Source organism: Tachyglossus aculeatus, chromosome 2 (genome assembly GCF_015852505.1).
Source record: "Tachyglossus aculeatus isolate mTacAcu1 chromosome 2, mTacAcu1.pri, whole genome shotgun sequence".
Classification (NCBI taxonomy): Eukaryota; Metazoa; Chordata; class Mammalia; order Monotremata; family Tachyglossidae; genus Tachyglossus; species Tachyglossus aculeatus.
Window position 1 is genome coordinate 10,272,449 of NC_052067.1, and position 26,218 is coordinate 10,298,666.

The 26,218-nt window shown below is 40.9% G+C and overlaps 1 protein-coding gene across 2 annotated transcripts in view; it reads right to left on the bottom strand.

Annotated features, from left to right (window-relative positions):
- Positions 1-26,218, bottom strand: part of SNX13 (sorting nexin 13) — a 135,776-nt gene that overhangs the window by 59,469 nt on the left and 50,089 nt on the right. For both annotated transcript variants that reach the window (XM_038759615.1, XM_038759604.1), the window contains exons 3-10: positions 21,040-21,142; positions 15,103-15,192; positions 12,761-12,882; positions 8,885-9,006; positions 8,653-8,754; positions 5,638-5,726; positions 4,383-4,466; positions 1,783-1,921 (exon numbers count right to left, since the gene is read on the bottom strand). In XM_038759615.1, coding sequence (XP_038615543.1) covers positions 1,783-1,921; positions 4,383-4,466; positions 5,638-5,726; positions 8,653-8,754; positions 8,885-9,006; positions 12,761-12,882; positions 15,103-15,192; positions 21,040-21,142 — 851 coding nt within the window. The remainder of the gene's footprint in view (positions 1-1,782; positions 1,922-4,382; positions 4,467-5,637; positions 5,727-8,652; positions 8,755-8,884; positions 9,007-12,760; positions 12,883-15,102; positions 15,193-21,039; positions 21,143-26,218) is intronic.

Genomic DNA, 26,218 nt, shown 5'->3' on the forward strand with positions numbered 1-26,218 from the left:
TCAGTACCCGAAAATACCTACTTAGCGTAACAGCTTAAAAAACATCCAGCGTGCCACGGGCTACTAACCATAGAACAGTCTATATTTCCAATCTGCTCGACAGAAAGAGAAACAAACCAACTTCTTTAAAATGTCTTTAACTAAATGACAATGTTGGGAGGGCCAGTTTCTACAGGTGGCCAGTGCATGACATTCCAGCGCTCAGTACAGTGCCTGGCATGAACTAAGCACTTAAATACTATAATCATTTACAGCATATATTCTCTTGCCAAGCAGATCATGCTTTATTCTCTCTTTAATGCGTGACCAGGTTAACCCAGATGAGGAGAGTAACTAAACTGAAGAACAACAATCAATCAATCAATCGTATTTATTGAGCGCTTACTGTGTGCAGAGCACTGTACTAAGCGCTTGGGAAGTACAAGTTGGCAACATATAGAGACAGTCCCTACCCAACAGTGGGCTCACAGTCTTAAAGGGGGAGACAGAGAACAAAACCAAACATACTAACAAAATAAAATAAATAGAATAGATATGTACAAGATAAATAGAGTAATAAATCATCATCATCATCAATCGTATTTATTGAGCGCTTACTATGTGCACAGCACTGTACTAAGCGCTTGGGAAGTACAAATTGGCAACATATAGAGACAGTCCCTACCCAACAGTGGGCTCACAGTCTAAAAGGGGGAGACAGAGAACAAAACCAAACATACTAACAAAATAAAATAAATAGAATAGATATGTACAAGTAAAATAAATAGATAAATAGAGTAATAAATATGTACAAACATATATACATATATACAGGTGCTGTGGGGAAGGGAAGGAGGTAAGATGGGGGGGATGTACAAACATATATACCTATATACAGGTGCTGTGATTTTGCATGGGACTAGGCATTTGCATAAGGTCTGCCTGTTACTACAAAACAACTGTACACTTTAAATGATCATTATAATAATCGTTAGGGTGTTTGTTAAGCGCTTACTATGTTCCAGCCACTGTACTAAGCTCGGGAATTGTCTAAGGAGAAGAGGAGGCTGCGTAAACTGGAATCTCAAGTCCACAATTGCCCTCTCAGTGTCTCCTGGTACTCCACGCTTCTACGGAGCGTGTCTAGTCTACAGGAATGAGGACATTTCTAATGAAATGTGCACACTTGGAGGAGCACGATTGGGTCATTAGAGTAATTACCTCTGAGAGGTTCGCTCCGCTGAACTTTTCACAAACAGAATCCTTTTTTGGGTTGTGGGAATTCACTTCTTTTATTCTACCTGCTGCAGAATTCACTGCCATTCATCCAACAATTATGCAATGACCCGAACAAATTTGTTTCAGGTAGATCAAGAAATACCCATGTGAAAGATATGACAGCCGATGTAGAAAAGTGGCAGTCCCTTGGAAGTAGGACACTCTTAAATCACTTAAGAATAATTTAAGTTCGCCCATTCTAAAGGAAGTTGAAGAATTAGTTCTTTCAAGCCCTCACGTTAAATCTTTAGAAGTGAAAAGGTGACAGAAACGTTTGGAAATGAAATGTCTTCACTTAACTTTTATGGGTGTAGCAAATGTGGAAGCAGAAGTCACGAGATATTAAATACCATGTAAATATCTTTAACGTAGGATTTTGAGAAGGTCTTATGCAGGACAGGAAAATCATCATGTGCCACATATTACCGCCCAAATGTCTTAACAATATCCTCCAGAAAGTTACACGGAGTTTGGTTTAAAAAAAAAAAAATGGATGAAATTCACATATTTAACACAAATACTTACCATCGCCTGCTGTATCTAGGGACCGAAGATATTGCAATTCTTCTGCTGCCTTATCCCTTACTGCTTCTAACTCTCCTATATTGTCACTTAATTTAATAATGTTCATGAAGGCCTCATAGTTGCAATTGGAATCACGAATCTGGAAATGGAAGGAAAATTCTGAAATAAGTTATTCAATAAATGAAAATCGGGTCATGTATGTGAAACTTATGATATCTGTTCAATTATTACTAGGCAGCAAAGCATTCTGAGATATGTATCCCCCCAGCGCTTACAACAGTGCTTTGCACATAGTAAGCGCTCAACAAAAAACCATCATCATCATATAGAGACAGTCCCTACCCAAAAATGGGCTCCACTGTTTAGTACAGGGCCTTGTACATAGTAAGCACTTAAATGCCATGACAAAATAAGCCCACTTTTAGATAAAGCATTATAGGATTTAAAATGAGGAATTTATCTACCCACAGAAACCACACATTTGTGAAGTGAATTTAAATCAAAGAAATAGTGACAAAACACCTCTGTTCCCTGTGAAGTACGTCTAAAATGTCACTCGAGAAATGATCATATTTGGGGTTGCCTGCAGTTAAAGAGTAACCAAATGATAATTCATCTGCAAAACCTAAATTGGTATTGTAGATGAAATATCTGTATATTTTCACTCTAAGTGCAACATGCTCAAATTTTAAATCTCCATAGATCACGTAGGCCCAATGCTCTCACAAAAGCTTTAGTTCAAAGGGGCACATGTGAAAAAGTAAAAAAAAAAAAGTAACTCAAAAATTCAGGATTAAAAAAAAGGTAAAATTATAATTATGTGGACAGAAAGCTCTGGAATCTAATACTCTAGCTGGGAAGCAAATCAGCAGATTAATCAATATAACAATATTTCTTAACATATAGATTACAAAAGTATATCCTACTTAATATTTTTAAGATTCTGTTTATGTAAAAATAGAATTCTTGATATAATAATAATGGTATTTGTTAAGCGCTTACTTTGTGCCAAGCACTGTTCTAAGCACTGAGAGGGATACAAGGTAATTAGGTTGTCCCACATGGGTCTCCCAGTCTTCATCCCCATTTTACAAATGAGGTAACTGAGGCACAGAAGTTAAGTGACTTGCCCAAGGTCACAAAGCTGAGAAGCGGCGGAGTTGGGATTAGAACCCATGACCTCTGACTCCCAAACCCGTGCTCGTGATATAACCCATGGTATAACCCAAACCCGTGATATAAAAATATTCATGAAAGTAGGAAGGTAGAAATTCTGTAGGTAGGAAATTTAAACTGTTTTCAAGGTTTCATAAAGTATTTTCATGAATAAAAAGGTGGAATCCAGGTTGTTTCACAACAAAGTAGGAAATTAAACTCTACTGCAGTTCCTCTGTAGTTAAACAAATCTGATATACAGGTATTGTGAAAATTAATATACATCCTGTGAAAACACAAATATTGATACTGCGCATTAAGTGATGCGTAGAATATTAACACATTCTAAAAAAGTGTAAAAGCTCAAAAGTTTAAATATAAATTTCACTGCTCATAATAAGGTAACACAACTATTTTTGGAAATAAAATGGAGGGTCAATAAATGGTCAATGAACATAAAAACTAATTTTCCTTGTCCTTTCAATTAACTAATCCCAATATGTTACAATGAACCTACATGCTCCTAGTGGACATTTAAAGGTAGCATATATCATGAAACTTTATAAAAGTAAAACGTAACATAATTTTAGTTGGAAAATAAAGTTGAATATATACTTCGTAGGACTCAATTCATGTAATTGGGAAAGGTATAGATACTGAGAAGCAGCGTGGCTCAGGGGAAAGAGCACAGGTTTGGGAGTCAGAGGTCATGGGTTCTAATCCCGGCTCTGCCACATGTCTGCTGTGTGACCTTGGGCAAGTCACTTAACCTGTCTGAGCCTCAGTTACCTCAGCTGTAAAATGGGAATGAATACTGTGAGCCCCCCACGGGACGACCTGATCACCTTGTATCACCCCCAGCGCTTAGAACAGTGCTTTGCACATAGTAAGTGCTTAACAAATACCATCATTATTATTATTATTACTATTTAACAATAAACTTCTGTTGAGAAGCGGCATGGTCTTGGGGAAAAAGCAGGGGCCTGGGATTCGGAGCACCTGAGTCCTAATCCTGGCTCCGGCATTTGTCCGCTGTGTGACCTTGGGCAAGTCACTTAGCTTCTCTGTGCTTCAATTACCTGTTTCTGCAAAATGAGGACTAATTAAGACTATGAGCCTTATGTTGGACTGGGACCGTGCCCAACCAGATTATCTGGTATTCACCCTAACGCTTAGTACAGTGTCCGTCATGTAGTACGCACAAAACAAATATCACTAAAACAAAACACTGCCATTCCCACCACATTTTAGAATGCCTTTTTCCCTTTTCAAATTAGCATAGCATTAGTAACTATACTCCACACACTGATAATGTGTCATTTTTAAGTAGAGGCGGTTTTTTATCAATTTCTTGGAATAGAAATGAATTAATTTACTCCAATCTATTTTAATCTACACTCATATCATTTTAAGAACCTAAAATCTACATGACAAAAAACACCTACCATCCATATGACATACTGATTAATATAATCAGGATCACTGAGTTGGTTTATTAATGGAAGAAGAATTCCTCGGGCAAGAATTTCCTGACAAAAAGAAATACATCAAAAATCAATTTTATTATGTACAATATAAGGCAAATTCACCATAAGAAAACTTTTAGATCATACAAAATGTCAAGCCTGATTTTTTTTTTTCCCTCTCGCCTCTATAATTGCATTTACGCCTACTCTACGTGGCTCAAAAATGAATACCAGGGGGATAAAGTTCTGGCGCTACTCACTATTTCTGGGGCCCAATTTCATCATTTTGTAAAATGGAGAAAAATCCCACAGTGTTGTAAGGAGACAGTACTAATTTTTAAACTGGAAATGCAGAGTTTTTTCCATGTTTGTGCTGAGACCCTGTGCCAGGGCCAATTTCTTAACAGCCACGACTATACAAAAACTACAAACTGACACCTCACACATACCCGCCTCGCCTCCCACCCATGAACGAAAAAAGACTTTGACCAAACATCAAGCCTGTGGAAAAGGTGTCCGTCACATAACTTGAAAAATGCTTATCAGTAAATGGAGTCTTCAAGGAATCAGGGAATTGATCAGTTGGCTTCTTTTACAAATGACCATCTTTTGGATTTCAATTTCCCTACCAAAATTCCCTTTTCTTAAACCAACCTCACAGAGCCATAGCGAGAATGAACTAGTGAGCATCTGGAGGTGCTTTATTTAGTACAAGTTAATAAAGTACTAGGGAAATACCCAGGGTTCTGTTTAAAAATATAAATATTTGGTAAAACTCTACAGGGTTTTACAGGTTTTACAGGGTTTTAAGGTTACCATGCTGTTACTTGAGGCTGATCTAACCCGAGAGCTAAAAACTAGCCTTTCCAGAGGGAGAGGCTCAGTCAGCAGCCTGGGAATGGAAGAAAGAGCAAATGCCAACGGGCAAATAGACCACTACTGTTATTGACTGGCCCATCCCTGTTAGACAAGAACATTTTCCACAAGCAACTACTGCTATTCTATCTTCATCCTCCTCACATCCCAAATTCCACCACATAACTGTCATATAGCATCACTCCCAAAAAGGAAAGAGCCTGGAAAGTGGACAGGACTACAGCTTCCAAAGAATCTTCTATTCCCTCCAAGTCTATTCCTCACCACTACTGCCAAAAGACACAGTCGGCCCTCCAAGTAAATCTAAATTTCTTTTGTAGCGTCCCTTTTTAAGGATGAGTAAAAAGCTTAAAAGTACCCTGACAAAGTATCGCATGATCTTGTTCTGGAAGTCTCCAGGAGGTAGCAATAAATACAGTAAAACCTCACACAGATCCCTTAGGAATCCTGGAACACCGGAAAAGAAACAGACAGAATTACAAGGGAATAACGTGGCTTTGAAATCACATCACAGTTCCCGTTCTTGCTTTCACATTTTTTGTCTAAATCGTTCTCTTTTGAAATAGTGACTTGTCATATAGCCTTTTGTCCCCATTTGTATTTAGACTACGCGTATCTCAAATGACGCTTCTCGTCGGCAGAGATTTTCAGGGCCAAATTACGTGTACAAGGTAAAATCCCATTGCCCCAATTTTGAGAAGTAGCTTAGGAGCCTGGCCCAAACGCTTGCCCTCGATTTAGTTCTATAGCACCCTAAGATGCTAAAAAGGCTGACGGGGCTCTGCCTCACTTCGGGATTGGGTGTGCACACGCGCCTTTGTGTGTGTGTGTCTCTCTCTTTCACCTCTAGACTGTGAGCCCATTGTGGGCAGGGATTGTCTCTCTTTATTGCTGCATTATACTTTCCAAGTGCCAAGGTATAGTGCTCTGAACACTGTCAGCGCTCAGTAAATACGGCTGAATGAATGAACGAGTGTGTGTGTGTCTATCAGCATGTGCCTGTGCTCAATTTGCTCCTTGGGAGAGATTCGATTTACAAAACCAGGCTGCTCAGTGGGACGACTGAATATGTGAAAGACGCAGGCATAACCCCCATTTCTGTGCTTATACTCTTCCCCCCGCCGCCCCATCAATCCACAGAACAATTAGGCCCAACCTACACAAGGCTCTCATAGAAAAATTTGACAGCGTGTCCCGTGTGTGTCAGGATGGTTGTTTTCAGAGCAACCCAAATGTGCGACACACTGAAAATAGGAAATTCCTCTATCTCTCTCCTATGCGTATGTGTGTGCATATACATACACACTATATATATATATTCACTTGCAAATGGATAATCAATCAATTGCATTTATTGACCACTTACTCTAAACAGAGCACTCTACTAAGTGCGTGGGAGAGTGTAACACAATTAGCAGACACGTTTCCTGCCCATAACAAGCTTGTAGTCTAAGTGGGGGGGCAGACATTAATAGGAGTAATTTGTAAAACATAATTTAAAGATATGAACGTAAATTTTGTGCGGTAGGAGCGTCAGGGTTAGAAAGAGTTAGCTGCCGTTTTCAAAACCAGGACAAGATGCCAGGAGATGTAAACTGGCGACAGGCCTGGAAGCAGCGTGTCCTAGTGGAAAGAGCACAGGCCTGGGAGTTGGAGGAAGTAGGTTCTAATCCCGGCTCTGCCGCATGTCTATGTGACCTTGGGGAAGTCACTTAACTTCTTTGTGCCTCAGTTGCCTCATCTGTGAAATGGAGATTAAGACTGTGAGCCCCACGTGGGGCAGGGTCTGCATCCAACCTGATTACCTTTGTATCTACCCCAGCTCTTAAAACAGTGCCTGCTGACATGGACTAAGCGCTTAACAGATGTTATAAATCTTATTATTACTGCTGTTATTACGTGCTGTTGCAAATACTTTTCATGCCAGCCACTTCCCGGGGGTGATGTCACCGGGTGAGAATATCAAATGAAAAGTGGGTCAGTTTTTTCCCCACTTGATTCCTCAGACAGCCGTTGGCCACTGGCAACTGTCAAAGCATAAACAAACTCCCACAAGGCTTGCCTGCACAAAAACACCCATTTTCATAAAAAAGATATTCCTTATTTGCTCAAAATATTAGAAAGGGACACACTAAATTCCTTGCGTTATTGCAGGGAGCCTATTTGCAGGTAATGACCAACAGCAATAAACCACACATTCACACAACCCTCAGAGAAAATAGATTCCTGAAGTCCATGCTGTTTCAAAACCTTTCTTCAAACTCAGCTGCCGGAAAAATGCAGCTTTTGATTCTCCAAACCCAAGGAATTCCCTAACCCCATGATTCCTCCGAGTTCTTGTTCTACTTCAGAAGACTGTTTGTGGCAGCTGAATTCAATAGTGGAATTGGAGAGCTGAAGATATTTCTTAAAATACTTTATTTTTCCCTCGGAGAGGTGGGTGAGTGTGTGTGCTGGTGGGACTGTGTGTACACATGGAGATGAGAGGCAGGTGAGGAAGTGAGCCTGGTAAAGAAGCAGCGTGGCTCAGTGGAAAGAGCCTGGGAGTCAGAGGTCATGGGTTCGAATCTCGACTCTGCCACATGTCTGCTGTGTGACCTTGGGCAAGTCACTTAACTTCTCTGAGCCTCGGTTACCTCATCTGCAAAATGGGGACTAAGACTGTGAGCCCCACGTGGGACAACCTGATCACCTTGTGACCTCCTCAGCACTTAGAACAGTGCTTTGCACATAGGAAGTGCTTAACAAATGCCATCATTATTATTATTATTATTATTAGTGGGGACATACCTCAAGCCAGCTGGTAGAGAGATGGAGCCCACTGCTGGGTAGGGACTGTCTCTATATGTTGCCAATATGTACTTCCCAAGCGCTTAGTACAGTGCTCTGCACATAGTAAGCGCTCAATAAATATGATTGATGATGATTGATGATGATGATGATGGAGGTGGGGGGGAGCCCCAACCCATCCCCTCAGAAATAGATTTCTTGAAATCCAGATTGAAGGGTTACAAAGACTTTATGGGGTTACATTTTGTTTATGGGGATAAATCAACTAACTCTTAAAAAAATTTGTAATCTGCTTATTCATTCAATCGTATTTACTGAGCGCTTACTGTGTGCAGAGCACTGTAGTAAGCGCTTGTATCTGTGATAAAGCACAGCTGAAAATTGATACTTTGTTTTTTCCCTTCCACGGCAGGAGAACTTTGATTTATGGATGTACAACTCCAAGCTTTAATGAGGCAAATCAGAGGTATTTTTTTTTCCTTTAAAAAACATTTTAAAAGTTTTCAATGTTGTTTCTGCTACCATTTGTTTCCCGGTTCCTACGTAAATCACAGCTCAGTGAAAATTTAACAAAAAAGGAAACCTTCTTCATCTCTGGGAGAAGTGCAGACTAGATCCCGGCAAACTTCCTTCTCCATTTCAACTTCAACTTCAAAGAAAGTATCTACAAGATTTTCCGCTCTATCTGCAAAAAAGGAGTAAAAGTGTCAAACAATATTAAATCCGCTGAGGAAAGAGAAACTGAAAGATTTAGGTAATGCAGGAATGGGGGGAAAAAAATCTACTTTAGTAAGTAGAACACAAAGAGTCTTTACCCTTCATTTGATCATCTTTTTCTGTTATCCTCTGTTGAGCTTTTCTGAATACTCTAAGATGGGTGCCAAAATCATCTACAAGACGTGTGGTGAAATAAGGCTGCCAGTCTATTTCTTTGGACCTGACAAAAAAACACATTTATTCAATATTACAAAACGCTTTGTAATTCATTTTAAACCACTACTGTTTCTCCAAATCCATACTGTTCATGTTGATTCTGTGCTTGATTTCTTTGTCTGTCAATGGCTGGTATCCTAACTAGAAGAGAAGCAGCGTGGATCAGTGGAAAGAACAAGGGCCTTGGAGTCAGAGGTCATGGGTTCAAATCCCGGCTCCGCCACTTGTCAGCTGTGTGACTTTGGGCAAGTCACTTCACTTCTCTGTGCCTCAGTTACCTCATTTGTAAAATGGGGATTAAGACTGTGAGCCCCACGTGGGGCAACCAGATCACCTTGTAACCTCCCCAGTGCTTAGAACAGTGCTTTGCACATAGGAAGCGCTTAATAAATGTCATTATTATTATTATTATTAGGATGAAAAACCTGATGACAGTTGAAGTACTAGGAATTAATCAATAGTATTTACTGAGCACTTACTGTATGCAAAGCATTGTACCAAGCGCTTGGGAGAGTACAATACAGTATTCATTCATTCATTCAATTGTATTTGAGTGCTTACTGTGTGCAGAGCACTGTACTAAGCGCTTGGGAAGTATTCATTCATTCAATCATATTTATTGAGCGCTTACTGTGTGCAGAGCACTGTACTATGCATTTGGGAAGTACAAGCTGGCAACATACAGAGATGGTCCCTACCCAACAACGGGCTCACAGTCTAGAAGGGGGAGACAGACAACAAAACAAAATATATTAACAAAATAAAATAGAATAGTAAATATGTACAAGTAAAATAAATAGAGTAACAAATCTGTACAAACATATATACAGGTGCTGGGGGGAGGGGAAGGGGGGAAGGGGAGAGAAAGGAGGGGGCTCAGTCTGGGAAGGCCTCAAACACAGTGACAGTACTAAATTCTCTCTTGCCAATGAAAATCTGGTTGTGTTTAGGGTTTCTTCGCTGAAGGCTGAACTTGGGTCTTCTTCAAGCTTACTATCAGTCCATTGTACAACACCAGCTCTGAAGAGTAATTCACAACCATCTGCCCATTTTCTAGCACATGTGTGCCAAGATGCCCGAGACATTCATTCATTCAATCGTGTTTATTGAGCGCTTAATGTGTGCCAAGCACTGCACTACGCGCTTGGGAGAGTACGGTATAACAACAGACCCATTCCCTACCCACAATGACTTCACAATCTAGAAGAGGGAGACGGACATTTATATAAATTACGGATATGTGCTGTGGGGCTGCCCAGACGTGTGACTATACAGACTTCGAAAGAATTATCGTCCCCCTGAATCTCAATGTGGCTCTGGACCCAAGTGTAGCCCAGCTCATCAGATTTCAGCAGCACAACAGATGCAGGAAGGGTAGACAGAGCAACACTACTAAGATATGTGAAGCAACGTGGCTCAATGGAAAGAACACGTGCTTTGGAGTCAGAGATCGTGGGTTCAAATCTCGGCTCCGCCGATTGTCAGCTGTGTGACTTTGGGCAAGTCACTTCACTGGGCCTCAGTTCCCTCACCTGTAAAATGGGGATGAAGACTGTGAACTCCCCGTGGGACAACCTGATCACTTGGCAACCTCCCCAGCACTTAGAACAGTGCTTTGCACACAGTAAGCGCTTGATAAATGCCATCATTATTATTACTACTATACCATTTTCAGAAACTCGCTGGAGCTGATGTAATAATAATCGCGGTATTTGTTAAGGGCTTATTATGTGCAAAGCACTGGGGCAGATACGAGATAATCAGATCCCACGTGGAGCTCATAGCTTAGGTAGGAGGGAGAACAGACTGTGAGCCCACTATTGGGTAGGGACCGTCTCTATATGTTGCCAACTTGTACTTCCCAAGCGCTTAGTCCAGTGCTCTGCACACAGTAAGCGCTCAATAAATACGACAATGAATGAATGAATGAACAGGTACTGAGTCCACATTTTACAGATGAGAGAACTGAGGTGCAGAGAATCAATCCATCGATAGTATTTATCGAGCGCTGTTTGCGAGCCCACTGTTGGGTAGGGACTGTCTCTATATGTTGCCAACTTGTACTTCCCAAGCGCTTAGTACAGTGCTCTGCACACAGTAAGTGCTCAATAAATACGACTGATTGATTGACTGTGCACAGCACTGCACTAAGCATTTGGGAGAGTACAGTAAAGCCGAGTTGCAAGACAGGCGCCTTCTCCACAGTGAGATTCCAGTCTTGAGGAGTTAATGGACTTACCCATGGTCACACAGGAGGAGCCAGGATTAAAACCCAGGTCCTTTGACTCCCTTGCCCAAAGCTCCTTCCACTAGGCCATGCTGCTTCTCCTGTGACTCTCAGTGAACCACGCCTCTAGCAAACTGCTAAGCGAATCTGGCTGCCTTATGAACTTCACCACGATCCAAATAGCACAGTGAGTCAAATGAAAATGGAGAGTCCCGCTCTGATCCAATTTCCCGACACGGTCAGACTAAAGCAGCTCTGTGTCACGCGGTCCAATCGTGTTCGACCTCTTCCTCGTCTCACGCCTTTAAGACTCAAAAGCTCTGGAAGGAGACTCGGCTTTGGATCCACCAGCAAATTCCAACGGGACATCTGGAAACCAGAGTTGGAGCAGACTTCCAAGTCACTGGGAATTTCTTCTAATTAGAGAAGCTATGAAAATCATTGGCTGCTTATCCTAAGCACCGACAATTAGGACGGACCACGTGGGACCTGATTATCTTTTATGTGCACCAGTGCTTAGTACAGCGCTTGGCACATAGTAAGTGCTTCGCAAATGCCCCTATTATTAGAAGTAGTAGTAGTATGGTCCAATACAGATTTGAAACAAGTCATTGTATTTTTAACAATATGTCAAAGAAAATCAAAAGAAGAATTTTACCTCTTAGTACAATGCTCTGCACACAGTAAGCGCTCAATAAATACGACTGAATGAATGAGTAAATTTGTGGTCCTGAAAAATGCCTTTCCTGACTTCTGCCTAATCAAATTCTAGACAGATTTTTGAAAAGCAATGCCTTGATTTGGAACAGTAGCTCTTCCTCATCCAATTATCCACTTCCAGTCGGGTTATTGTTTTCTTGCTCTGAGAAAACAGTTTCTGAAACCTAAAAGTCTTGTTCTTATACACCTTGATCTGAGAAAAAAGCTTTCAGAGCAAAACCAAGCCAAGGGAAATCCCACAAGAAGAACAAGAGTCTTGATGAGACACTTTCTCTCAAGTTTTGCCTAAAGTGTTGAAAATTTTTCAACTCCTTACAGAGTCCTTTTGACTGTAAGCTCATTGTGGGCATGGAATGTGTCTGTTTACTGTTGGCTGGTACTCGCCCAAGTGCTTAGTAAAGTGCTCTGCACACAGTAAGTGCTCAGTAAATACGACTGAATGAATGACCATATTACCAAGAATCTCCAACCTTGCCTCCCACCACGAAAGCACCGAACACTAGCAGGGAAGAAACTTAGTTTCATCACAAATTGTCGCTGCCGAAATTGGGATACGTAGTCAACCGAAAAATACAGTGAATGCATTTTAGATAAGCATGAAAATAACCAAACTTTCCCTGTTTGTGTTTTAGTCGGCTGGTTGAATTATCCCACTGTGCAAATTGTAACCGTCTCTGTGAGTTTCACTTGCTATACAACAAATATGTTGTGCCCCCTTCAATATTTTCAGTTATTTCTTCCCAAACACCAATGGACTGAAAGGGGGTATGTTTCGCAATTATGCTGCGTAAACACAAAGTTGTGACCTTACCGAGTAGAAAACTGAATGAGTGCATTTTGAAGTGTCTGCCTGATTTCCAGAAGAAAGGATTCATCATCACTTAGTGAATAATACCAATACTGGACGTAATCCCTCAAGGAAAACTGGATGACCTGAAACACAGAACGGCAGGGTGGAAATTGAATGACACCTAGTGAAACGAGGAGCCGGCTTTAAGCCAAAAGGTAAAAGGATTACTGACCACGTGATTTGAATTTAGTGGAAACTGCAACATGGCTGAGCAGGTCAACTTCAGATTTTAAATGATATTTAGCCAAATTCAACAGATCTACCTGAAAAGTTGCCTATTTCTTGTAGTGATCAGCACAAGAGTGATCGCTATTTGACTAGCACAGAACAGATTCCCAGGAAAGGAAGCACTGCTGGCTTCCTTTTGGCTAGTCTTCTAGACTGTGAGCCCACTGTTGGGTAGGGACCGTCTCTATGTGTTGCCAACTTGTACTTCCCAAGCGCTTAGTACACTGCTCTGCACACAGTAAGTGCTCAATAAATACGACTGAATGAATGAATGAATGAACTAGCCACAGCTCTCCATGTGGGCCAGGAATGTGTCTGTTACACTGTTCATTCATTAAATCATATTAATTGAGCGTTTACTGTGTGCAGAGCACTGTACTAAGTGCTTGGAAAGTACAATTCGGCAACAGATAGAGACAATCCCTACCCAACAACGGGCTCACGGTCTGGACTTTTATAACTGGACTCTTCCAAGAGCTTAGTCCAATGCTCTGCACACAGTAGGCTCTCAAATAAATACAATAGACTGACTGACAGCTTTTTTTCCAGAGCTTCTCCCCTGCCCTTCTTCTCAATCAATCGTATTTATTGAGCGCTTACTGTGTGCAGAGCACTGGACTAAGCACTTGGGAAGTACAAGTTGGCAACATACAGAGACGGTCCCTACCCAACAGTGGGCTCACAGTCTAGAAAGTGGGATCAAAGTCAGAAAGGAGAAGCAGCATGGTGGATAGAGAACGGGCCTGGGGGTCTGAAGGTCACGGGTTCTAATCCCGGCTCCGCCACTTGCTTGCTGTGTGACTTTGGGAAAATCACCTCGCTTCTCTGGGCCCCAGTGACCTCGTCGGTAAAATGGGGATTGAGACTGTGAGCCCTACGTGGGACTGTGTCCAACTCGATTAGCTGGTATACACCCCGGCGCTTGGTACAGTGCGCAGCACATAGTGACCACTTAAATACCATTATCATTATTATTATTATTATTATTTTCTAGCCGCCAGGCCGCTGAGCCAAACCTTGGATCGATCCTGGTCCTCCCGTTAAATCCCGGCACAGGCCCGCTCTACCTTCCCCTTCCCTCACCACTGTCCTTCATCAATCAATCAATCATATTTATTAAGCACTTACTGTGTGCAGAGCACTGTACTAAGCGCTTGGGAAGTACAAGTTGGCAACATATAGAGACAGTCCCTACCCAACAGTGGGCTCAGGGGTCCCAAGGTTTACACAGCAATATTGTTAGGATGATCTGATTGAATTGCATCCACCCCAGTGCTCAATGTTTGGCACATAATAAGGGCTTGACAAATTGCTGTTGTTGTTTTTATCATTAAGTTTAAGGTTTAAAGTTAGAAAGCCTCATTTTCAAGGTATATCCTCTTATAACTGTCTCCTGTATGGCACATATGTGTTAGGAAGCTAATTAAAATGACGTTTCCATTTTAAAATATGGTCATTAACGTGCTCCTAGCGTGTCGCCTCAACTCGTTAGGGGGAAATTGGAAGAGAAAAAATATGTAAAAAGCATGGAAAAGCAGAGGAAAATGTGTATTTCTCATAAAAACTAGTGAGATGATTAGAGAGTCAATGCATTTCCCATGTGGTGAAGAGAGACAATAATTTTGAGGGATCAGGGTTCATTTTCTGTTCCAAAGAACCCTTAGTATTTGGTGTCACCCTCGTGAACATCTTCTAGACTGTGAGCCCGTTGTTGGGTAGGGACCGTCTCTATATGTCGCCAACTTGTACTTCCCAAGCGCTTAGTACAGTGCTCTGCACACAGTAAGCGCTCAATAAATACGATTGAATGAACTGGGATTTACGATCCCACGTTCAGCCTAAACCTCAGGAGTTTCTTCCTTCCTGCTCTTCCACCTTCCAACACGCTGCAAATGCATCTCCACTGCATAATGTGCAGTGATAGCTGCTATCACTTATAAGATCGGACTGTTATGTGGACGGAAAAAAGGCCTCTTTAAATATGTACTGTTCCAAAATATATATATATATATCTCCTAACCATGGGAGGCAGGCTAACCGGGTATTTTATTCAAACTCCACGTGTCATTACTTACTTGCTGTAGCGGTTCATCAATGATATTGGCACCCGTTAATCTTCTGTCAATCTTAATAGTCCTGGCTTCCCGTTTCATTTCTTCTAAGCACTTAAACATCAACGGAAACATTTTTTACTATATAGCTTTCTCACAAAATTAAAGATTAACTGTAGCCCTTTGAGGGCAGACGCTCTTTCTGATTATTCGTTTGTACTCCCAGGACTTACTACAGAGAAGCAGCGGGGCTTAGTGGAAAGAGCACGGGCTTGGTTGGGAGTCAGAGGAGGTGGGTTCTAATCCCGCTGTGCGACCTTGGGCAAGCCATTTAACATCTCTGTGCTTCAGCTGCCTCATCTGTAAAATGGGGACTAAGACTGTGAGCCCCACGCGGGACAACCTGACTATCTTGTATCTATCTCAGCGCTTAGAACAGTGCTTGGCACATAGTAAGCGCTTAACAAATATCACCATCATTATTATTATCAGGCACAAAGTGATTATTCCATGAATTCTTGGGGCCTGAACCCAGAATCAGTGTGGTGTGCCTTGGATAAATACAAGTTAAGTGGCTTGATTTTTGAATAAACCCGCTCATGACAGGCTGATATTCATGGAAATATATACCGTTGATGCCATGACTATGCTGGATGTGAAAACTACATTTTCATATGCATAAATAATACACTCCCTGGGTACAAATAAGGATTTTCTGCCAATTTTGCTAATTATGCAAGACAGTAAGGACTGGAAACATGCAACCTTTAAAAGAAACTCAAGTGTTTTTGGAAATTGGCTATATAGAAGCTATTTCCTTACTAGAGCTATACATAAATGTTTCTACAGAAATTATTCAGTTTTAGACATAAATCACACACACACACACACCTTGTGCCCCGATCCTAGAAATCTCATTTATAAATAAAACATCATTTTTTTTTTTACATAAAAAGATAAAAGAATCTCAGAAAATGTTAATGTTGTTCACAATAACCTACAAAGATGTAGTTATTGCTTTCTCTATAGGTTGTTTTCGATCAGAGAGATTAATGCCGCAAGTTGTGCTCATCTTAACCCTTTGAACTAAAGACTTAATGTACTAAACCGATTCAGCAAATCTCCCAAATGGCACATTCAATCCCTGGCTAAGGCGCTCTAAATTCTTGAAGTTGCTCCACTGAATTACTCAATTGAAGTTGCTCAATTTTGCTTCCCAGAGGTGGGGTACATATCTTTAAATTAAATACTATAAATTATTTATTTATACTAATGTCCATCTTCTCCTCTCGACTGCACCATGGGCAGGGAACACGTCTGCTACTTCCGTTGTACTGTGCTCTCCCAAACGCTTAGGACAGTGCTCTGAACATAGCATGCTCAGTAGGTACTACTGAATGAATAAATACTATCAATTGATTGACTGAAAAACTACCAACACAAAATCTATTTTTTCAAAAAGTATCCCACGTTGCAAAGTAAACTGTTCCATTGCTTAAGAAAAATACTCAAGAGGCCTATATAATCCCATAGTATATAGAAGCGTGTGGTGCGTATATGTGTAATATTACTGAAAACAAAACATTGTGCTAAACTCTAGGGTAATAATAATGATAATAATGGCACTTTATTAAGCGCTTACTATGTGCAAAGCACTGTTCTAAGCGCTGGGGAGGTTACATGGGTCAGGTTGTCCCATGGGGGGCTCACGGTCTTAATCCCCATTTTACAGATGAGGGAACTGAGGCACAGAGAAGTTAAGTGACTTGCCCACAGTCACAGAGCTGACAATTGGCGGAGCCAGGATTTGAACCCATGACCTCTGACTCCAAAGCCCAGGCTCTTTTCCACTGAGCCACGCTGGGAAATGACAATGAATTGTTGTGTTTGACTCCACAGAGGGCAGAGGGGCCTCTAATCTGGAAATTCGCTCTGGGGAGGGACGGCGTCTACTACTTCTGTTGTATTGGACTCTCTCCCGAGGGTTTAGCACAGTGCTCTGCACATAGTAAAAGCTCAATAATAATAATAAAATCAGGTGGGACATCCTGATCACCTCGTAATCTCCCCAGCACTTAGAATTAATTAATTAATGATGACATTTATTAAGCGCTTACTATGTGCAAAGCACTGTTCTAAGCGCTGGGGAGGTTACAAAGTGATCAGGTTGTCCCACGGGGGGCTCACAGTCTTAATCCCCATTTTACAGATGAGGTAACTGAGGCACAGAGAAGTTAAGTGACTTGCCCAAAGTCACACAGCAGATACTAGATAATCATTTCCATACTGATGGAAAAAAAAAAATCTGGTTTTCTGTACTCTCCTTAAGAAGAGAGAGTCTTGCTAGGAAGAGTGCTAACTGGATTATTTTAGGACAGATTTGTGTTCCCGTGGGAAAATCATGTCAGCGCTTAGAACAGTGCTTGGCACAAAAATAAGCGCTTAACAAATATCATAATTATTAATTATTATTAATGATGAAATAAAATGCCCAGCCATTAGAAATACAAAGGCCTAGGGGAAACGTGTCCACCTACACCTACTTTACGACTTGAGAAGGGCAATCTGAGGGTCAACAACAACCTGGCATTTCTATTTGCCTTCCCACTTGAATCCATGGAGCCCATCTATGATTCTGAGAAATGACATTTACTGAGCGCTTACTACGTGCAAAGCACCGCACTAAGCTCTTGGGAGAGTATGATACAGCAGAGTTAGCAGACACGGCCGCTGCCCATAATGAGTTTACAATCTAGAGGGATGAGACCGTTTATGAATGATGTGTATATATCTATAATTCTATTTATTTATAATGATGCTACTCATGCCTGTTTACTTGTTTGGATGTCTGTCTCCCCCCTTCTAGACTGTGAGCTCTTTGTGGGCAGGGATTGTCTATGTTGCCAACTTGTACTTCCCAAGCGCTTAGTACAGTGCTCTGCACACAGTAAGCGCTCAATAAATACAATTGATCGATTGATTGTCTCTGTTGCTGAACTGTATCTCCCAAGCCCCTGTCTATCAAACAAGCCCCTAACCATCAGCATTTTTCCCCTGGTATCTGTTAGGCGCTTCCTATGTACCAGGCACGGTTCTCAGTGCTGGGGGTTAACAAGCTAATCAATTTGGACAAAGATCATGTCCCCCTGACTTCACAGTCTTAATCCCCATTTTACAGATGAGGCAACTGAGTCACAGGGAAATTAAGTGACTCGCCGAGGGTCACGTGGCAGACAAGTGCAGAGCCAGGATTACAACCCAGGCCCTTCTGACTCCTAGGCTTGTGCTCTGTTGAGTAGGCCACGCTGTTTCCCCACACAGCTTTAATCAATCAATCAATCAATCAATCGTATTTATTGAGCGCTTACTGTGTGCAGAGCACTGTACTAAGCGCTTGGGAAGTACAAGTTGGCTAAGGCACTCAATCAGCTCCTCCCCTACTCCCTGCCTTACCTGGCTGATTTCGTACTACTCCCCGCCCCCCGACTTTGTTCCTCTAATGCTCATCTACTCATTTTAACTCAGTCTTGTCTCTCTCACCAGGAATATATATTCTAGGGAATTCCCTTCCCCTTCAAATCAAGACAGGCTACCACTTTACTCACCTCAAAACCATTCTAAAATCATCTACGAGGACTTCGCTGACTAAGCCCTCCTTTCTCCCATCGGCCCTCCCTTGCGTCGACTATGATTAACCACGTTGATACTCACCTCAGCACCACAGTGCTTAGGTAAATTCATTCATTCAATCGTATTTATTGAGCGCTTACTGTGTGCAGAGCACTGTACTGAGCGCTTGGGAAGTACAAGCTGGCAACATATAGAGACGGTCCCATATTCTTATACTCAACTCTTTCCCCTATGCCTAATCTATTTTCATATCTCTCTCCCGCTGTGGACTGTAAGCTCCTTGTGGGCAGGGATATGTTACGAACTCTGCTCTAGTGTACTTCCCCACCGTGCTCTGCACATAGTAAGCGTTCAATAAATACCATCGTTTGCTTGAGTCAAATCACTGACTACAAGGCTTTCACAAATCTCACAAGGGATTAGCACAAAGTATGCTTATTTTATTGGCCCCTCAGAGATTCACAATCATTCTCTCTCTCTCATATATATATTTCCTATATGCATATTATATATGCATATATATAGTATATACACATACATATATATAGCATACATATACATGCATATAGTGTATATATACACACATATAGTGTATATATACGCACATATAGTGTATATATACGCACATATAGTGAATACATACGCACATATAGTGCATACATACGCATATAGAGTGCACATATACACATATATAGTGCATATATGCACATATATAGTGCATATATACGCATATATAGTGTATATATATGCATATATAGTGTATATATACACACATAGTGTGTATATACACTCTATATAGTGTGTATACACACTACATGTGTGTATATATACACTCTATATAGTGTGTATACACACTACGTGTGTGTGTATATACACACTATGTGTGTGTATATACACACAACGTGTGTGTATATACACACACATAGTGCATATACACACATATAGTGCATATACACACATGTAGTGTATATACACACATGTAGTGTATATACACACATATATAGTGTATATACACACATACAGTGTATATATACACACATATAGTATACATACACACACATATAGTATACATACACACATATAGTATACATACACATATATAGTGTATATATATATACACTATAGTGTATATGCACATACATATATAGTATATATATGCACACGTAGTGTATATATGCACTATATATAGTATATATACAGTATATATAGTGTATATATACTATATATATGTGATATTGTGTGTGTGTGTGTGTGTGCGCGCGCGCGCGCGCGCGCACCTAATCATTCGGAAAAACTGATTCAACTACAAGTGGCACTGCAGATAAAATCCCAGAAGAGATACATTCAAGAAAGCTCTCCTCTTTAATCAATCAATAACATTAATTGAGCACCTCCTATATGCAGAGCACAATACTAAACACTTGGGAGAGTACAACAGAAGACAAGATGCCTGTTCACAAGACGCTTGCACTCTCGCAGGACAGATGACATAATTTATCAAGAAGAGGGAGAATCAATCAGATGTATTTACTGAGCTCTTTTTAAGTGAAGAAGTGCTCTTGACCCTTAAGTGTGGATAATGGGGTTTTGCAGATAATATAAGGGGTCAAAACTTTCGACTGTAATGTTAAATAGTTGTTAGCTATGGGCCAGTTAGTTACCTTCACTTCTTTGACTGTTTACACTTCAATAAAAACAGAAACAGACAGGCATTCATTTTTCTTTCAATACAGAATGCGACCCTTTTTGAAGCCCCTTCCTTGAAAACATAAACATGATTCAGTATCAACTTTGTATTAATAAATGTACTAATTTAGTGTTTCTATATTTGCACTACTCTGTTCATATACGATTAGTACAGGTGGTTGTTATTCTTGTTTTCTGCAGCAAAAGAATTTCAATAGCAACAGTTTTCTATGGCTTTGGCAGTAGTATATTTCAGGTCAGACAGGGTGACAATCTGTGGAACAGAGAAACTAAAGTTTATTGATTCAGGACTAATGAGTTGTGAAACTTGTGAATCCCTCTAGACTGGAAGCTCATTGTGGGCAGGAAACTTGTCTGCCAACTCTGTTATATTGTACTCTCCCAAGTGCTTAGTACAGTGCTCTGCACAGAGTAAGTGCCCAATAAATATGACCGACTGGGGAAAACCTGCCAATGGTCTGATAATCTTCACCTTAATTTCTTAATGATCTTCACCTTAATTTCTTTGATCATCGGAAATACTCTGTAAGAATCTACAGCATGTGGACATTAAAATGTACAAAGTGATCAATTCAGAATACAATTTAGGGCATTCAGTGTACCACACTCCATGACATGACTTACCTTAGGAATTCCAGCAGACGTAGGAGGGAGGAATGAATGTTCACACTGTTCAAGGTACTTCTCAGAATTTGTTTTTCCAAATAGGAGTGTGACCACAAACCCCCTGAAAAAGGAATATTTGTACACAAATGATTCAATGGTAAGAAAAGACAAAATGCAACATCATCAAGATGACAATGATTTTAAAGCTTATGGTGTTTTTATCGTTTTGAAAAGCGGTTAGTACACTTTGTTTTATAGGTTCTGTCCTACAAATGGAAAAAAAAAAATGAAGTGGCTTACAAATCTGTAGATTGAGAAGACAAACCTTCAGATATCAAGTGGAAAAATTGGTTAACTGGTCAATTTCTGCTTCTACAGCAGAACATTTCTGCTTTATTAAAAATCAGAAGGAAGGCTATTATTAGGGAAGTGAACATATACATATACTTGCTGACACAACAGCAGCTATGTGGGAAGAACATACACTAGGGAAAAAAATCAGAGAAATTTCTTACTGATAACACATCTACAATTTTTTGTTTCTAGTATAAAAGATAACATTTATAGGGAAGGGACTGAAAGTTCACAGTGCAAAAACACTTTAATGGAACTGTTAGAAACTCTTACATTCGCAACATCATCTAATTCTAAAACTTTCAAAGCCACACAGCCGTAATTCATTCTCTATGGAACTTGAAAAGCACATACTGCGTAAGTAAGCTACGCCTCTTCTAAATGGTAAATCTGAATGCTCATATTAATTCAGTTAAATGCTTAGACGCATTTATTCCAGTTTGGGAGGGCTTCAAAGAACTTGAAGCATTTACTGAAAGAAAAAGGTGTGGATTTTAAGACGTTACAAAGCCCAGCCTAATGATGGGCAGCAAAAAAGTGAAAATTATAACTGTGGTATTTCTTAAACACTTACTACGTGCCAGGGACTGTACTAAGTGCTGGGGTGGATACAAGCAAATTGGGTTGGACTCGGTCCCTGTCTCACGTGGGGCTCACGGTCTCTGTGCCTCAGTTACCTCACCTGTAAAATGGGTATTGAGAAGTAAAGTGACTTGTCTAAGGTCACACGGCAGACAAGTGGTGGAGCTGGGATTAGAACCCACCACCTTCTGATTCCCAGGCCCTCCCTCCTTCTCCTATGCCACGGCGCTTAAGTTCTCTGGAAAGAAATCCTGCCCATCTATTCTGGGTCGACTGTGGCTTCAGATTTTTCTAAATCGGTTAAGGGCTGCTCACAAACAACTGCCCAGGTGGCCTTGCAAATTGGAAATCTAAACTCCCAGGAAAACATTTCCACGTACACACACACACACACACACACACACACACACACACACACACGGAACCAGCATGAGACGATAATGAAGAAATGGATAGAAAATAAAGGGGAAATGCTAATATCTGCATGGAACCAGTCACAGGAAGCTCACTTTACTTCAAACTAAGTAACCAAAAATATATTTTGAAGCCTTTCTACAATTGTGATTGCTCACCAGCACTGTGGCAGCTCTAATTCTGCTTAGGAGGAATGCAATGTGCAACCTCCTAAGGTAATTGTTTCACCTTGTTGCAGATAGCAAGCAAAAGACCCCCAAAACCTCAACTTCCTCTCCTCTTAGGTAATGAAATACAAAAATCTGTGAAAATTTCTGAAACTTGAGAGAAAAGTGGTGTTGAGAAAATAGAACAGAGGACAGGAGAGAAGAAAGATACGAATCTCTACCTCAATTACATCTCACCACCGTCCCTAGAACGCCCTCCCTTTTCACATCCAAAAGAAAATTACTCTCCACACTTTTAAAACCTTCTGAAGGCACATCTCTTCCAAGAGGCCATCTCTGACTAAACCCTCATTTCCTCCATCATAAGGTCCTCTCCCAAACGCTTAGTAGCGTGCTCTGCACAAATAATAATAATAATAGTATTATATTATAGAATACAATACATTACATATTATATGTAATTATATATTGTATTTTTATTTTATTATATTATTTTATTATTATATAATAATAACCCTCTAAAAATAAGAGTGACTGATGAAAAGAGAGGGAAGAGGAGAAATAAAGACATACAGAGAAAGGGAGTGGGACGCTCGGATTTTAGTTATTTACCCAGAGAAAGTGGAAAAGGCCCAGAATGATTTGCTGCGTAAAGAACTTGTCAACTTCTTCAGCAGGTAAACAACTTTTAAAACTCTTTGTTAATCAACAATCTTTCACCATTCTTGGAAAAAAATATCGGCATCTAAATTTCTACGTCCAAAAAACTGACTGGAAAAGAGCTATGGGAGAGTTGGTTCTTCGAGAACATCTGTGTTGTGTTCTTGAAGAATCTTGTGTCGCAGAAAACTTGCGCTATTGTGTTTGTTGTATCATGGATGCCCTGCGCAGGTGTGAAAGTACTAATTCCAACACCGCATTAACACTGTGTTCAGGAAGACACACACTGTGGTTAGAACCTGCTCTAAGGGTATTCTGTCCAAATGTGTAATGAAAAACACGCGCTACAGAGAAGCAGCGTGACCTAATGGATAGTGCAAGCGTCTGGAAGTCAGAAGGACCTGGGTTTTAAACCCAGAGCTGCCACAGCTCTGCTGTGTGACCTTGGGCAAGTCACTTCACTTTTCTGGGCCTCAGTGACACCATCTGTAAAATGGGGATTAGGACCGTGAGGGCTATGGAGGAAATGGAACAGGTCCATAATGATTAGCTCCTATCTTAGTGCTTAGTACACTAAGCACACTAAGTACACTTAGTACACTATCTTACTTAGTGCTTAGTACAGTGCCTGGTACATAGCAAGCCCTTATATACCCAAGACGCATAAATATATGAAACTCCACTGAACCAAACCAAGAGGAGAGGAAGATACATAAAGGCAACAGTATAAATATCCCCAAATGCAAACACGTTGCTTGGGATCTTATAAAAATCTAAAGCCATTTTACAGATGTTTGAAGTGATGTATAAAAGCGGATATGCTGAACCACGTCGAGAAAGGTGATATAAACCATGTATGTGGCGAGTGGCGAATTTATTCATTCTATTTACTTTATTTTATTAATATGTTTTGTTTTGTTCTCTGTCTCCCCCTTCTAGACTGTGAGCCCACTGTTGGGTAGGGACCGTCTCTATATGTTGCCAGCTTGTACTTCCCAAGCGCTTAGTACAGTGCTCTGCACACAGTAAGTGCTCAATAAATACTATTGAATGAATGAATGGAGTGCTCCAATTCAAACCATTTTTGAAGATTTTTAGCTTGATGGTGGAGAGCTGAAATCTTTTAAGATATTAAGTGCAGAATAAACTTTTAGTGCTTAAGAGCTTTGCACACAGTAATCATTCAATATGCCACTGATTGATAAACTCCCCTTTTTTCCCCAGAAAAATGTCAATTCAGACTATTTTATGGGAAAATAGAGGAGGCTTTTTTGTTGTTAATTACCATTAATAAATAAGGACTACAGGCCTGGAATTAATCATCATCATCATAATGACAGTATTTGTTAAGCACTTACTATGTACCAAGGACTGTTCTAAGCGCTGGGGGAGATACAAGGTAATCAGGGTGTCCCATGTGGGGCTAACAGTCCAAATCCCCATTTTACAGATGAGGTAACTGAGGCACAGGAAGTTAAGTGACTTGCCCAAGGTCATGCAGCAGACAAGTGGCTGAGCCGGGATTAGAACCCACGTCCTCTGACTCCCAAAAGCCTGTGCGCTTTCCACTAAACCATTATTTATTAAGAACTTACTATGTGACAACTAAGGAGACAACTAATAAGAGAAGCAGCGCGGCTCAGTGGAAAGAGCATGGGCTTTGGAGACAGAGGTCATGGATTCAAATCCCAGCTCCACCAATTGTCAGCTGTGTGACTTTGGGCAAGTCACAAATTCTCTGTGCCTCAGTTCCCTCATCTGTAAAATGGGGATGAAGACCGTGAGCCCCCCGTGGGACAGCCTGATCACCTTGTAACCTCCCCAGTGCTTAGAACAGTGCTTTGCACATAGTAAGCGCATAATGAATGCTATTATAATCTAATTATGGTACTTGTTAAGCACTTTCTATGTGCCAGACACTGTACTAAGCGCTGGGATCGATCCAAGTAAATCGTGTTGAAAAAATACCATGAGGTCAGACAGAGTTCCTGCTCCCAGTGTGGTTTAATATCTATGTGATAGGGAAAAGCAGCCATTCAATCGTATTTACTGAGTGCTTACTGGGTGCACAGCACTGTAATAATAATAATAATGGTATTTATTAAGCGCTTACTATGTGCAAAGCACTGTTCTAAGCGCTGAGAAGGTTACAAGCTGATCAGGTTGTCTCACGGGGGGCTCAGTCTTAATCCCCATTATACAGATGAGGTAACTGAGGCCCAGAGAAGTTAAGGGACTTGCCCAAAGTCACACAGCTGACAACTGGCAGAGCCGGGATTTGCACCCCTGACCTCTGACTCCAAAGCCTGTGCTCTTTCCACTGAGCCCCACTGCTGCCCCTGTACCAAGCGTTTGGGAGAGTATCTTATTTATTTTACTTGTACGTATCTATTCTATTTATTTTATTTTGTTAATATGTTTGGTTTTGTTCTCTGTCTCCCCCTTCTAGACTGTGAGCCCGTTGTTGGGTAGGGACCGTCTCTATATGTTGCCAACTTGCACTTCCCAAGTGCTTAGTACAGTGCTCTGCACACAGTAAGCGCTCAATAAATATGACTGATTGATTATCCCCATTTCACAAATAAGTAACCTGAGGCACAGAGAGGTACTGTGACTTGCCTGAGGCCTGGCTTGTCCAAATTATAACCTAAATTTCTTAACTACAAATGCTCTGCTCTTCACACTAGGCCACACTGCCTCCCTATGCATTTGGTTAAATGACAGAAATGGGCCTTTTTAGACCACAGTGATTAAAGGGCCACCGTGGCCTCTTTCTTTTAGGGTATATTATCTCATTTCCTTCTTTTTTGTTTCTATTTGTTTTCTGGCCACTTAATACCTACTCCACAGAGGGCAGGAGAATGAATAATGGCGATGAGATTCAAATCAGCCCACCCTGCTATGAGCTGGAAGAGGTCCGGTGAGGGTGAAGGGACCTACGGTTAAAGGCAGATTTTTGTACCGTCGGGGCATTTAATTTTTCTCTGCTAACTTTGTCCTCCATTCTCCAGAGCTTAATT